Below are 14,685 nucleotides of genomic sequence, written 5' to 3' on the forward strand. Positions count from 1 at the left end.
GCTCTCTAAAGACCTCTTAGTCACCTTGGAGCTTTGAATGAAGCCTCTGTTATGCCTGGTGAAAAGCGAAAATAGCGGAAAGGAAGAAGGCCATGTGTGCCTAAGCCCCTCTCTGTTCGGTTATGAAACGATGCCCCCTTTCAGAGAAAGAAGATCCTGCCCCTAAAGCCCAAGTCCCTGCTACTTGAGGGCACCATGTCATAGGAATCAAGTATGAGAAGTGGAAAAAGCAGTCCTGGGGGCAGGCAACCCTGGCTTCAGCCCCGGTGTTTGTTAGCCAGGGCCTTGGGCAAGTGATTTTACCCTTGTGAGCACTGGCTTCCCCATTTAATTACAATAATAACTGCAGTGTCTTCTTTGAGGAGTGTTTAAGGATTAGAACCACCAAACATTAGGCTCTATCGAGCCCAGCACCTGATATGTTCAAGGTACTTAATCGATGCTTGTTAATACCACTGTGGATATAGCTGTGGCATCAAAAGAAGGTCACTGGGGCTGAAGTTCAGGGGTCAGGAGGTGATCTTCCTCTAGTGTCATTTTGGACATTGAGGGGACTGGAGACAGGAGAACACGTTCACTGAAGAGGGACATCTCAACTCACCAATGCAGCATGTTCGTGCAGCACAGAGCGTGTAAAAACCCGTGATCCGAGGCGGATTCTCGGGTTATCTAATCCATCTCTTTATTTTACAGATAAGAAGATAGTGTCCAGAAATCTGAAGTGACTTTCCCAAGTCCCCCAGTTAGACTGCACCCAAGCCAGGGTTAAAGTCCCATAAGACCATGATGGGCTATGCAAGATGCCATCCAAATTCACCCTAGAAAGTGGAGAGGAATTTTACCATCCTCCACGCCAGCATTTCTCTCTCCCCCTTTCCAACCTTTACCACCTTGTGTCTGAGAGAAGTCTGGAAACCTTTCCCGGAGGTGTCCGAGCAGGTTCCCTCTCCAAGCATCTGTGAGAGAATTCCTCTATAGATCCTTTTCTGAGAGCCTGGTGCCACCCAGTGTGCCCCAGTCGCTGGGAAGCATCACCCTAGACTGAACTCACCTTAAGCCAGGAGATGCCAGGGCACAGTCACTGACTCCTTTTCAGCACATCAGCTAGGCTCTTAGGGTAACAACTCCTCATCACCAACATTAAAACATTTCCATTGTGTGTACCTACTGAGGTAGGCTTCAGTGAAGCTGCTAATTCTGAATTCCGTGTCCCTGAGGTCAGTGCCCCTGCCTATGCTCTGCATAGAAGTTGGTGATACCAAAAGGATACAGTGATACCAGCTCCTGCTGGTATCACTCATGAGGTGGAAGCCACTGGGGCATGCTCCCTTGAGAACATCAGTGTTCCCTTGAGAATTCCAGAACCTCAGGAAATGGTTATCTGTCTCTTCTATACTCTGTTTCTATAAATGGGCAATCTGTGGCTCAGAGAGTAAAGTGATCAGCCCACAGTCACACAGCTTATGCAATCTTTCCACTGTACCCTCTGCTCCTTGCATGAAAACAGTAAAAATTCCAAAGGGTTAGGTCTTGAGTATCCTCTCAGAAGCTCCATTAAGCCTGCATGCTAGGAAGAGTTCCTCTGCTGTACTCAAAACTCTTTCATTCTCTATCCTCTGCAAAGTTACAGATATTTGAATTCAAGACAAGTGACATCAGCCCAAAGGAGTCAGAAATATTGAGGAATGGAGGTGGGTGGGTGAAAGGAATGTGTGAGACAACGTGCACCCCGAAACAAATTCCTTCTCTACCTGCAAAAGTCACACTAGGGCTGGGCGCAGCAGCGCGTGCCTGTAATCTCAGCACTTTGGGAGGACGAGGCAGGCAAATCACCTGAGGTCGGGAGTTCAAGACCAGCCTGGCCAACAGGGCAAAACCCCGTCTCTACTAAAATACAAAAGTTAGCCAAGTGTGGTGGCATTCATCTGTAATCCCAGCTACTCAGGATGCCGAGCCAGGAGAATTACTTGAACCTGGGTGGTCGAGGTTGCAATGAACCAAGATTGTGCCACTGTATTCACTGCACTCCAGCCTGGGTGACAGAGCGAGACTCTGTCTCCAAATTTAAAAAAAAAAAAAAAAGTCAAAGTAGAATGTCAGGTTTAGAACTCACTAACAGGATTTGATTCTTTTTAACTTGGCTGTTTCAAAATAAATGCAGAGGACATCGATGTTTAGTTTGAACTCCTTCAAGCTTCTGAATTTGGTGTCACAAATCCGCTTATTCTAACTGGGAGAATCTGCTGTCAGCCCAGACAAACAGAACTTTGGCTGTGACCCACATACATCTGTGTGCATCCGGCAGTAAGCCGGCTGACTCTTACACTGCCTTTTAAAGATAGAATTGTAACCTCGTTTATAGAAACCTACTAGCATAGATTTCAAGCCACTGAATTCAAGCCAGTCTTATAATACCTAGTGTTCCTGAGTCAACTGGAAAGGGGGTGTTTACCCAGAATCATGCTCCACGCAGGGAGTACAAAGCCAACCAGTTCTTTCATTCACCCAAGGCTTTCCCAGGATCGATTTCAACCTGAATTCAACAATACTTATTTATGGAGCACCTGCTATGTCAGACCATTAGGGAATATAAAATGAATGTGGGCGATCCTTGCTTACAGCCTCATTTGAGGGACAGACACAACACAGATAACTGTGTGACAAGCGCCAGGTTTCAAGTAGCACCTCAGAGTTACCCACGAGAGAGTGATGGCACTGCCAGGGAGGAGGGTGAAGCCACAGGCTACAATTACATCATCCTGGTATGAGTTCTTGTTTTCTCTTTAAGTTTGTAAGCCCATCATTTGATACTTTGTTGCTCATATACCTGCTCCTTGTGGAGTTTATTATCAATAGCTTGAATAAGAAATATTACTCTTCTGACAGTGACTGCCAGGTTTTACTGGGGGGAAAAACACTGGGGGCGGGGGAAGAAAAATAGGTTTATCACCCTCCTTCCTGTCTCTAAGAATGTACGTAGGTTATACCTGAGGGACAGAGTTTGTGCATTACTGGAAGATAAATAGACTTCCCTCTCTTCTCAGGTAATAACTGCAATTTTGCTCTTCTGGAAAAGTTTACATTCAAGCCCGTGCAAAAACAAAACTATTAGACTTGTCATCGGCTTGCTAACACATCATGTCCACCTTCTTCCTTTCTTTTCCTTCCAGAGCTGAAGTTGTAATAAATGGCTCCTCGTCACCAGCTGTTGTTGACAGAAGTAATGAAAGCATCAAGCACAACATCCAGCCAGCCTCGTCCAAATGGAGACATAACCAGACGCTCTCTCTGAGGATCAGGTACTGGTAATTACCTACAGGACAAGTCAAGAAGACTTGGTCTTCTGCAGCACACACTAGCAAATTGCCACTCTTCATCATCTAAAGCAGTCAGGATAGAAATAAAATGTTTACCTCCCGCTGAGGCAGGTTTCATCTGTAAGTGATCGATTGGAAATAACCCGAGACCAGCCTGGCGGCCCAGCCTGTGTATGTAGCGACCGGGGCCAGAGGTGGCAGGAGTACCCACTGAGCTCCTGGGCTCAGAAGCAGCAAACCTTGAGCCTCAGGTCAGCAGCAAAGGGCGCCTGGGCAGTGGAGGCCACAGGCGGCTGTTTCTTCCGAGGCATAAAGAGTCCTTACTTGTTGGGGCCCACCTGGCATGCATTCACATCCCCTTTCAATGACTGCCCCCCAGTTTGTCCTTGGAGAGCTACTCCCTCCCTCAGCCCTTACAACTTGCATAGGCTGCCCCTCTCCCACAACATGAAAATGAAAAACTAGAGCCACAGGGGCATTCGGAGAACACAGGAACGGACATGACACCTGACCCGAAAGCAGAGTTCTGTTTTAGCTGGAGAGCAGCTCATCCTGATCTGTGCACAGTGATGTTTTCAGAGCACTGCAGGATGATCAGGTAGTGGCAATGGGAACCGTAGAGGAGGACTGACAACTTCAGCATTTTGTACACTTAGCTTCGATGTCACCATGATTGACCCAGCAAATGTTTTTAAGTATAATCCAACTATTCCGTTCCAGATGTCGTGCTGGGGCCTGGGGGTGCTGGCATGAATCAGACATGCTAGGTGGGGACAAGACTGTAAGCAAAGCCAAGACAGCGTGGTCTGACATCCCCATTAGGTGGTGCCACATCTTACACAGATGTCATCTGTAAGTGATCAGTTGGAAATAAAGAGGCATACTGAGGAAAGAGCCATTCATTTTGTCAGGGGACTAAGAGGACTGGCCAGGAGAGGCTGGCCAGGAGCAGTGGGTTTTGAAGGATAATTAGGAGTTCACCAAGCTGCTTTCCACATCCACAGAGTCTATGATCTGGTACCTATGCACAGTGCTGCAGGAGCAGGAAGCAGGAGGCAGGGAATGAGGGGGTGAGGCTGGGACAGTAGCCAGGACCAGATGGGGAAGGCGCTGATGACCATCCCAGGCCATGGGGAGAGAGGAGAGCAGCCACCAGCAACGTCACCACACAGAACAGGGGTTCCCCCTTCAGGAGGCTCACTGTCCAAATAGAAATGGCCCCGCACCCTAGTTCTTGAAGTTTAGTTTTGGGACACGTGCAGGGCTGAGAAATGGAAAAGCATGCGTTCTGGTGACCTGGCGGCTGAGAAACCATCTGAAGTAACCAACTCCCTGCCGCCCTGCACTTCTTACTCAACACCTCTTCAGAGGCTTCCTGATGGCCCTCCATCCCCCTCACAAAGGCCTAACAACTGCCCCCATTGATCAGGGGCACCGTGGAGGTGGCAATGCCACCTGCATTCGTTTCCTGGGGCTGCTGTAACAAATTACCATCGACTCAGTGGCCTAAAGCAACAGAAATTGATTCCTGCACAGCTCTGGATGCCAGAGTTCTGAGCACCCCTTGCAGGCTCCAAGGGAGAACCCATCCTCTTGCCCCTTCCAGCCTCTGGTGGCTGCAGAACTCTAACCCCCACCTCTGTCTTCTGTGGCCCTCTCCTCTGTGCCTCTACTTCTTTTTTTTCTTTCTTTCCTTTTTTTTTTTTTTTTGAGGAGACAGTCTCAGCTCTGTCACCAGGCTGGAATACAGTGGTGCAATCTCAGCTCACTGCAACCTCCGCTTCCCAGGTTCAAGCGATTCTCCTGCCTCAGCCTCCCAAGTAGCTGGGACTACAGGCACGTGCCACCACACCCAGCTAATTTTTATATTTTTAGTAGAGATGGGGTTTCACCATATTGGTCAGGATGGTCTTGATTTCTGGACCTTGTGATCCACCCACCTTGGCCTCCCAAAGTGCTGGGATTACAGGCGTGAGCCACCGCGCCCGGCCCTCTTCTGTCTTCTATGAGGACACTTGTCATTGAATTTAGGGCCCACCGGGTAATCCAGGATGATCTTATCTCCAGATTCCTACATCAATTACATCTGCAAAGATGCTCTTTTGAAATATGGTCACATGCTCACGTTCCTGGGGTTAGGAGGTGGACATGTATTTTAGAAGGGTCACCATTCTCCCCACTACACCACCTGTGAATGAAATCCTCCTGCCAGTACAAGCTACCCATGGTCCCCTGTGTCCCTTTCTCCCACCTGGGTAGAGAAATAGCCCCCGCCCACCCTGACCCATGAAACCAGACTGCATCCTTCATAAAAACCCTCCACACAGTCCCCTCAACAGGAACAACATATCTTCACCCAGAGGGAAAAGAAATTTCCTCCAACTTCAATTCATCAAGATTATCCATAATAAAAGATTCTGCAAGTGATTTGGAATGATGTTTAATAATTGATGGTAATTTCTCATAATTAGTTAGAAATTAATTCACTCACAGAGGTGTTTATTTATGGGCTTTCTAGGGGCTCTCTTTGTTTTTAAATACTTTGGAGTAAGTAATTGCAAGGATTTCAGCAATTTCCCAGCTACATTAGTTTGTCAAGTCATATAATCCTTGGTAAAGCGCAGTAAATAAAAGCAATGCCTCTGTTTTCCATCAACGGATACGAATTCGTCTACAAGGGTGGTTTCCCCAACATGATAGCAAGAGATCCAGGTCATTAATAAGGAGAGACAGTGGATGAGAAGCCTCAAGCTTACCAAGTGTTCTAGCTGTGCCCCAGCTGCACCAAAGGCTCTTAAACCTGGACGCACATTAAAGTCACCTGGGGAGCTTTTGAGAGCAATGCTGAGACCTAGGCCACTTGCAGAATCAAGATTTCTCACGTGTCAGCCTGGAGCTTTGAAATACTTAAAGGTTCCCCAAGTGACTCAATGTGCAGCCTGCTCGAATGTACCACAGGTGATGAACATCTCAAATCCAGCAGGCTTTCGGGCCTCAGTGTTACTGTCTGTGAAATGGGACAGCCATCCTACAGCGTCTCACATTTGCAAAGTGCATGAAACTTCTGCACCTCCAGGACTCTGAAAACAAAGAACAGCATCTTTGTATCTGTTCCCGATAGGAATTTGCAGCAGAATATGAAACTAACTTCAGCTAATCTAGGTCCCCAGTTTCTTTCTCTTTATGAATAACGAATCATTTCTAAAAATCTTGGGCTATATATAAACAGTTCTTTAAGTAACACCAGGCTAGGATTCGCAGGCTCCGTGGAGGAAGGCTATGTGTTTCAGGTAAAGCCTTTTTTGGCAAGTCCAAAAGGGTACCTGTCCCTTCCTTGACCTCACTCCATCCTTTCTTTGTGCTTTGCTGGATCATTCAATTCGAGAACTTTCTCTAACTCAAAGCTACCCTAGAGCCTAGAGAATTGTCCTTTGCTCTGAAACAACACAAAGGAGCCCTTCTCTGTGGACCAGCGAGGTGTCCATATTTACAATCTCCCCGCCATAAACACTAGATAGCACCTAGCGGGGGCACCAAGGGGAGCTGCTCCAGCTTGCAGGATGGCAGGCCATCCTCTCAGAGTCTCAAAGGCAGACATGTTCATACATATCACAGTACCCATTCCTCCAGAAAGCCCCTTTGCTCAGAGAAACCTTCCATGGAAGAAAAGGGGCTGGTAAGGAGTAAAAGCCTCCTGTATCTGACTTCCTACTCCTGGACAACTTTGCTCAACTGTTTTCAACATCTAGAAAGTGTGGGAGTAACAGAGAAAGTTGGATTTTGTATCTAACCATTCATTTTCATCTCTGTCAGAGAATGGCCCTAAATCCCCCTAAGAGAGTGAGTGTAATGTAGGGTCACCAAATATCTGGGTGTGCCCATGACTGAGGGGTTTTCAGGGATGCGGGGCTTTCAGTGCACAGGCCAGGAAGTCTTGGGAAAACTGGGATGGTGGGCCACCCCTCCTTCTGGGGCCTGCTGTGAGGAGCTCACCTCCAGCTTTAATGGAGTGATTTGCCACACCATTTTCGCCTGGCAAAGGAAGAGGGCGTAACCCTGGCAACTCCATGTTGGCCACCACCATAGTTGCCCCTGGGCCATTTCTGGCCACCCTGCCTAGAACCCATTCTCAAAGGCACCTGAACTCTCAGCACGCTCCATGTTTGCTGGGCTCTAGTCACCCTGCAGGGTGACACTGGACAGGAAAAGCTGGGCTGGCAAAGGGCAGCTGGCACACAGAGGCTTTCCTTACGCATGTTTGGTTTCCACAGGAAGCAAATTTTAAAGTTCTTGGATGCTGAAAAGGACATTTCTGTCCTAAAGGGAACCCTGAAGCCCGGAGATATTATTCATTACATCTTCGATCGAGACAGCACCATGAACGTGTCCCAGAACCTCTACGAGCTCCTCCCCAGGACTTCGCCACTGAAGAACAAGCACTTTGGGACTTGTGCCATCGTTGGCAACTCGGGGGTCTTGCTGAACAGCGGCTGTGGGCAGGAGATTGATGCCCACAGCTTCGTCATCAGGTAACATGCCCAGCAGGCACTCTGGGGCCAGAGCGGCAGGCAGGCTGCGCTTCAGGGGAGTATTGCCAGCTGCCCCAAGAGATTGAAACAAGGCAGAGTTAGCCCCTACTCTCAACCATGACTGCTCATCAGAATCACTTGGGGAGCTTCATCCCCATTGTCCAGAATGTACTCCAACCAATTAAATCAATGGAGGGGAGGGGAAGAGAGGTGTGGCAGGGGTGCGGGCACCCAGGGAGCCCAGCTCATTCTGATGTACAGCCAAGGTTAGGAATCACTGATCCACAGCAGAGGGGGGCAGATGCCAGCCCGCAGCCCGCTCTTGTAAATAGAGTGTGGTTGAAACACAGCCACGCCACTCATTTTCATATCATTCGTGGCTGTTGTCTCACTACAAGGAGAGTGGAGTCATTGGGCACCGTGAAGTCGTTGGTGGAACTGCAGAGTCACAACAGGGAGATCATATCACCTGCAGAGCCAAAAATGTCATCATCTGGCTCTTTACCGAAAACGTGTGCTGATCCCCTGAGGTAGAGCCTGGTACAAACGGTTGGTAAGAAAATCTCCTGGGCTGGTCAGTTGTTGGCTCACATTTGCAAAACTCTTGTAAGTGTCCTGGAAGGGGAAGCTCTACTAAAGACTTTATTACCCTGCTTTCAGAATCTGGGAAGTGTGGAGTAACAGAGAAACTTGGATTTTGTAACTGACCGTAATTTTCTCTAAGATATCAGCTCTCATTTTCCAGTTGCCTGGGACATTTGCACACAAGGTGGCCCACAGGCCTGACACCCCTAACCCACCACAGTCATGGAAACAAGGCTTTGCTGTCTCTCAGTCAGATTAGGGCAGGCAGAGCATTGCATTTCACTGCAGGCGGCTCCCCGACCCTGGCAGAAAGTGCATACGTTCTCATGTTTCTGTGGGGACCAACTCGAGGCAAAGACAGCCTTGTTCTGGGGCTTTGGGAAGCTGCCTTATCGCAGAGTTCTCTGAACCTCTGGACATGGGAAGAAACCGTGTCTTTACTCTCGGCGTCCACTGGGATTGAAATGGTACCGCAGCCTGCCGGCCAGAGTTTTCTAATCCTCTGCCAGGCCCAAGTGGGCCTGGCACATCCAAGGACTCAGTCCCTGTTTTTCAAAGTCCTTCAGTCTAAAGCCAGTTGGAGGGAGAGTCAGGGGAGGGGAAAGAAAGAAGGAAATGTGGCAGGTCTGTCTGATTGGAAGCCAGAGGAGCGATGGGTAGGCATTAAAGGTGAGCGTGTGGGGCCAAGGCTTCCTCCCAGGGGGTTGGATTCCCTCCAGGGGTGCCCAGCAGTATCCAGGGAGTCCTTTCTGAGCTAATGCCACACAGGTAAGCCATGCCTCTTCCTTTGTCACAAGCTATGAGTTCTCACAGTGAGCTTTACACACCCCATGAAGTCCTGACCCTGACCCAGGAATTTTTAGAGGCAGATTTGGGCCACAGTTTCCTTTGGGGCCCTTTCACACAGTCGGCAGTGTGGACTGCAAAGCTGTGCCTTGGCTCTGCGACCCACTTGACACATGACTTGGAGCATCTCATTCTGCCTTTCTGGACCTTAGTTTTATCATCTGTAAAATGGGCTGGGTGGACTGGCTGGCCTTGAGGCTCTTTCACAATGAATACAGTCTGTACTCTGGCCCAGTGCTTCCCAAACCTTACCGTGCAAAGGAGTCACCTGGTCTTATCGACATGCAAAGTTCTGCGGTCTAGGGTGGGGCCGGCCACTCAGCATTTCTAACAAGCACCCCAGGGGATGCACTGCTGATGTGTGACTGCACATGGAGAGGCGAAGCCGGCCGTGCTCTGCCTCGCCCCTGGGAGTCAGGTCCACACCCATCCACAAGTACTGGGAAAATATGGATCAAAAATGCCAAGGAGCAAGCTACTCCACAAAGCGCAGTTATTCTTTGTCCCTTAGGCCTTTGTCCATGGCTCTGAAACACCCACGTGTCTCTTCGGGGTGTATTAGGACAAGATGATGCAGCCACACTATGTACAGACCTACGTTTTACATCAGGGATACGGTGCCCAGAAGCGGCACTAGCTCCTCCACCCCGCTGGGACCATTCCTCCTGGTTCTTCCCATCAAGGAGTTTATTCCATGCCCTGCACTTGGAAATACCCTGCAGGTCAAAGCTCCACACTAACAGTGAAGACAGCATGATGCTGCAAGCATTAAATGAGATGGCACAAGTGAACGTGCCTGGGACAGAGTCTCCCACACAACAGGGGCACTGAGCGTTAATTCCCTGTGGACTCTGTGTCTCTACTCCACCCACCTCACCCCCAGGTGGCGAGCTCCTCCAGAGCAGAGTGGCTGTGCCCATCTCTGGGCCTCCAGTCCAAGGCTGTGCCCGGCCAGAGGAGGGCCTCCATGTGCCTTTGCTAGAATGACAGATGCTGTAAAGTTCCTGCTAGAGGTTTCTGTCTCTGCCAATCCAAGTCTTCAATCCGTTCACCCTTCATCCTCCGTGGGAGAAACACAGAGACATGCAAGACCTCGCCCCCTCTCAGGACACTCTGTGTGGGGAATACACGCTTGTAAGTCCTGGTGGGACACAGGGCACGCAAAATGCCATGATCTTGCAGAACCCGGTGCTTCCTAGGGTGTTCAGGGGAGGCTCCAGCGGAAGAAGCACTGGAGTGCGGCCTGTGACCAGTGAAAGTGGTGAGGAGGAGGACACAGCAGGAAGAGAGACACGGAAGCAAGAAGGCAGATGCATGGATCAGGGAGGGCACTGCTCCAGCAAGCACCAGCTGCAGAGGGTGCTGCTGGGAATGGATGGCGGGCTGGTCCCAGGAGAGCCCCATGGTCCTGCAATGACAGGCTGAGGACACTGTGTCTATCTGGGACCATGTGTGCAGCACATAAGTTCTCAGATGTTTGGGGATCAGGATTTCATTGTGCGTATACACACACACACACACACACACAGAGTTTCTTCCATAGGGAGAATCTGATGAACAAACACCATTCCATGGATAAATCACATCACCATCCTTGTTATCCCTCACCATTTACTGGCCACTTAGAAGGTACCAGGTGCAATTCTACGCGTTTCATGTTTATTGGTTTAACAGTTCTCACAACTATTCTGTAAGGAGTGCTCTGTTTTCATCTGGCTTTGCAGTGAGGAAACTGACGCACAGAGAGGCAAGCCCTACACAGCTAGTGAGGGCTGAAGCCAGGCCGTGGACCAGGCAGTTGGCCTCCAGTGCCTGCCCAGGCTGCCTCTCATCCTGCAGAGCTCTCAATGGGCACCTGCGGGTGTGGTGGTTTTGGGAAGAGAATGACTCCTTTCCTGCCCACAGCCAAGCCCATCCAGGCAATGCAGCCCACCTACAGCCCACCCAGAAGTCACTGTGGGAGGCCTGGCCTCCCATTAGACAAAAGAGAGCCTAGATGAGATTGAACCCCTTCCGAATGCCTCCTCCTCACCTCAGTGAAGCAGTTCACATCTGGTGGGAAGGAAGACGTCTACGCAGCCCACTTAGGGCAGCGCTCCCCCGACCCAGCCTCCTCACTGAGGCACAGTCATTGGAAAAGCTTGGACCTCACATCCCCTCCCTGCCTCCCTCTTCTTGTGCCTCCTGCTTGTAAGGTATGGAGCCCCTGCTGTGAGCCGAGTCCTACGCTGAATGACGGCTGGGGCCTGCCTGCGAGGTGCACACAGCCCCTCTTCCCATTGGCCATGGCATCTTCCAGGAGGTGGCATCCCAGCCGGGCCCACGCTGCAGTCGGAATGTTTCCTCCTGCACCCTCCTGGGCCATCTCGTAAGCCACCAGGGTCGGGTGCCACAGACACTTCGTTCTCCTTGCCTCTCTCACGGCCCCTCCTGCCCGATGGGTGCTTCCAGTCCATCTGAACTGCATGGAGACCACTTGGCCCTGCTCTCAGGACCTGGAGCTTGGCCAAGAATCGGCCCCAGACCCTCAGGAAGGCCGCGGAAGCCCAGCTCAGCCACATTTCAAGGCTGTAGGAGTAACTGAGAGCTGGGCAGCCCCACAGTGGCTGATGTGCTGCTGTGACACCTCAGTCTCTGAGGCTGTGGCAAGAGCTCCTGAAGGGGAATTGACCCAGGGCAATCCTAGCCCCTTGCAATGTTCAGCCACAGTCAAAGATGGCAAGGCCTAGGTGCAGGGATGAGAAGAGGGGATATTTTAGGGGGTTGTCTGAAATCACAAACAGCCTCTTTAAGTGAAATATACCTGAGCTTGACTCCGGTGGTTCCCTTTCTAGCCCTGGGACTTTGGGCAAGTCCATTCTCACACACTGGGCCTCCATCTCCTCATTTGTAACAGGAGGGTGATTAAAACCAGATCAAAATAAAACGAGCTGACCTATGTGAAAGGCCCACCCAGTGCCTGGCACACACCAGGGGCTCCAAAAATAATAGTTTTCTTTCTAATCAACCACTTTTTCTCCTCAGTTGTTGAAGAAGGAAAGTCCTGCTTAAAGAGGGGATGATGCTGCCTCTCTGGATTTCCTCATTTGATGATCACCTGGGATCCCTTATGTCCCGCCTCATTTTTACTCTTAACTGGATTCTCAGACTTATTTTCACTGGTCAGAAGGCTTTTCCACCATCAAATCCTCTGTGTCAGATAGCAGCCAGACCTCCCCCGCAGTGCCCCCTGCTGCCATCCCAGTCCCAGGCACAGGCAGGAAACCCAGATGTGCACACCCAGGCTGGGTCTCCCATAAGGAAGTCATCAGGTTAAATAGCTGAGGCTGTCCGCCCCAGCAGCCTGACTTGTCAGCCTGAGTTTGCAGTGGCCTCTTAGTCTGCCCTCCAGCAGCCAGCTCCATCCCCTCCAATCTATACTGCAACTTCAGCTCATTGCTTTCTAATTGTGGCCAAAAATTCTAATCTGTCTCTGTTACCCTCCTGCTCCAGAACCCTCAGTGGCTCCCTATTGCCCTCAGAACCAAGTCCCTGGAGCACAGGTCCTTTGATAGGCAAGTCCAGTCTGCTTGCCTCCACACCCCCATCTCCTCCACACAATATGCTCCAATCAGACCTAATCACTTACGTTTCCCTAAACAGCCATGCTGTCTCCCACCTCTCTGCCCTTGGAAACCTTTCTTGTGCCTACAGGGCTATAGCATGATATTTCCTAAACTGCTTGGCTGTAACACTACCTGAAGAGGAAGAACTTGTAAAACACAGGTATCGATGTTTAGGGCCACCTGTCGAATCAGAATCTCCAGGTGAGGAACCAGGCAATCTGTATTGTTAACAAGTGCCAGGGGAGATTGTTCTGACTTGACAAACTGGAGAAGCACTCTTTTCATGTACCTTGTCCACGAATAGATTTCTGCTTAGTGGTCACCACCTCAGGGAAGTCCACCTGACACTCCTCCTTCCCATAGACTGGTAACAAGATAGCAGTTAGCATTTACCAAGCTCTTATTATATCCAGTAGTGTCATAAGTACGGGGAATGTAGCAGTTTTTAATCCTTGGGAGGGATGCTTTTGTGATCTCTATCATAAAGTAATGGAAGGTCTCAGGAAGCACAGAGAAATTGAGCACGCTTCCAAGAATCACACAGGTAGAAAGTGTCAAAGCGAGTTTAGAGCCTGGGAGTCTGCCTTCAGATCCCTCACTCTGTCACTTCCTGGGCCAGGTCACTCTTGGCAACAGCATCATCATCCTGTGGGCTGAGGACTGGCTTACTTCTTTCTTCCTCTCCTAGATCCTGAACTCCAGAGTAAAAGGCAGGCATTAACATCCGCAGGATCTAGCAAGGTTCTAGGTACATGGCATGAACTCAGTCAACATTTGTGGCGAAAAAAGGAGGAGAAGGGATGACAGGAGGGGCCTGTGAGTGTGAAGAGATGCCCTGGGTGTTTGTTTGGGGATGCCAAAGAAGGCAAAGGATGGGATCAAGTTAAACAGAAGAAGGGGTCTCAGCTTTCCCAAAAGGCTCATATTGCCTTTTTATCCGGCAGGTGCAACCTGGCCCCAGTACAGGAGTACGCCCGGGATGTGGGGCTCAAGACAGACCTGGTAACCATGAACCCCTCCGTCATCCAGCGCGCCTTTGAGGACTTGGTCAATGCCACATGGCGGGAGAAGCTGCTGCAGCGGCTGCACAGCCTCAATGGCAGCATCCTGTGGATCCCTGCCTTCATGGCCCGGGGCGGCAAGGAGCGCGTCGAGTGGGTGAACGAGCTCATCCTGAAGCACCACGTCAACGTGCGCACCGCATACCCCTCGCTGCGCCTGCTGCACGCCGTTCGCGGGTGAGCGGACTCCCTACAGGCCAGTAGGACCGTCACTAAGTGTGGGAGATGCTTGGCAGGCAGTGCCCCTTCCCCAGGTGCATTTCCATCCCAGTTCCACCACTCACTTGCCGGATGGCCTCAGCAAGTCACCTGGCCCTTCCGAGCCTCCATTCCTTGAGAGATGAGGGGGTTTGGCAAGTGGGTTTCATCTGGCATGCCAATTGTGACCAGTTGGTAGTGCCTGTCTTGAGAGCTGAGTTGAGAATTATCCTGGCTGTTGGGCTCTCTCGAGGCTCAGTGGGAACAGATGCCATGAATGTGGGAGGAGAGATGGTGGCTGGCAAGTCACATGCCATCCCAGGTGGGTGATTCTCAAGAAAATCAGGATCAGATGCACCTGACTTTAAGTAATTCACCTTAATCTCTGTAAACTTTAGTTGCCTCTTCAGCGAAATGGGGGTGGGAATGGTAAGACAGGAGGATGTGAAGACAGTGAGATAATGTATGTGAAATGCCTAGGAAAATTTCGGCAGAAACACTTAATGTTGTATCAGTCATCACCATCTTTATGCCTCAGTGCAGT

General features: G+C 50.3%; 1 protein-coding gene across 1 annotated transcript in view; it reads left to right on the forward strand.

The window, feature by feature from the left end:
• Positions 1-14,685, forward strand: part of ST8SIA2 (ST8 alpha-N-acetyl-neuraminide alpha-2,8-sialyltransferase 2) — an 81,282-nt gene that overhangs the window by 43,859 nt on the left and 22,738 nt on the right. The window contains exons 3-5 of the mRNA XM_003921594.4: positions 3,171-3,299; positions 7,589-7,846; positions 13,827-14,120. Of these exons, the coding sequence (XP_003921643.3) occupies positions 3,171-3,299; positions 7,589-7,846; positions 13,827-14,120 (681 nt within the window). The remainder of the gene's footprint in view (positions 1-3,170; positions 3,300-7,588; positions 7,847-13,826; positions 14,121-14,685) is intronic.

This window comes from Saimiri boliviensis, chromosome 5 (genome assembly GCF_048565385.1).
Source record: "Saimiri boliviensis isolate mSaiBol1 chromosome 5, mSaiBol1.pri, whole genome shotgun sequence".
In the NCBI taxonomy this organism is placed as follows: domain Eukaryota; kingdom Metazoa; phylum Chordata; class Mammalia; order Primates; family Cebidae; genus Saimiri; species Saimiri boliviensis.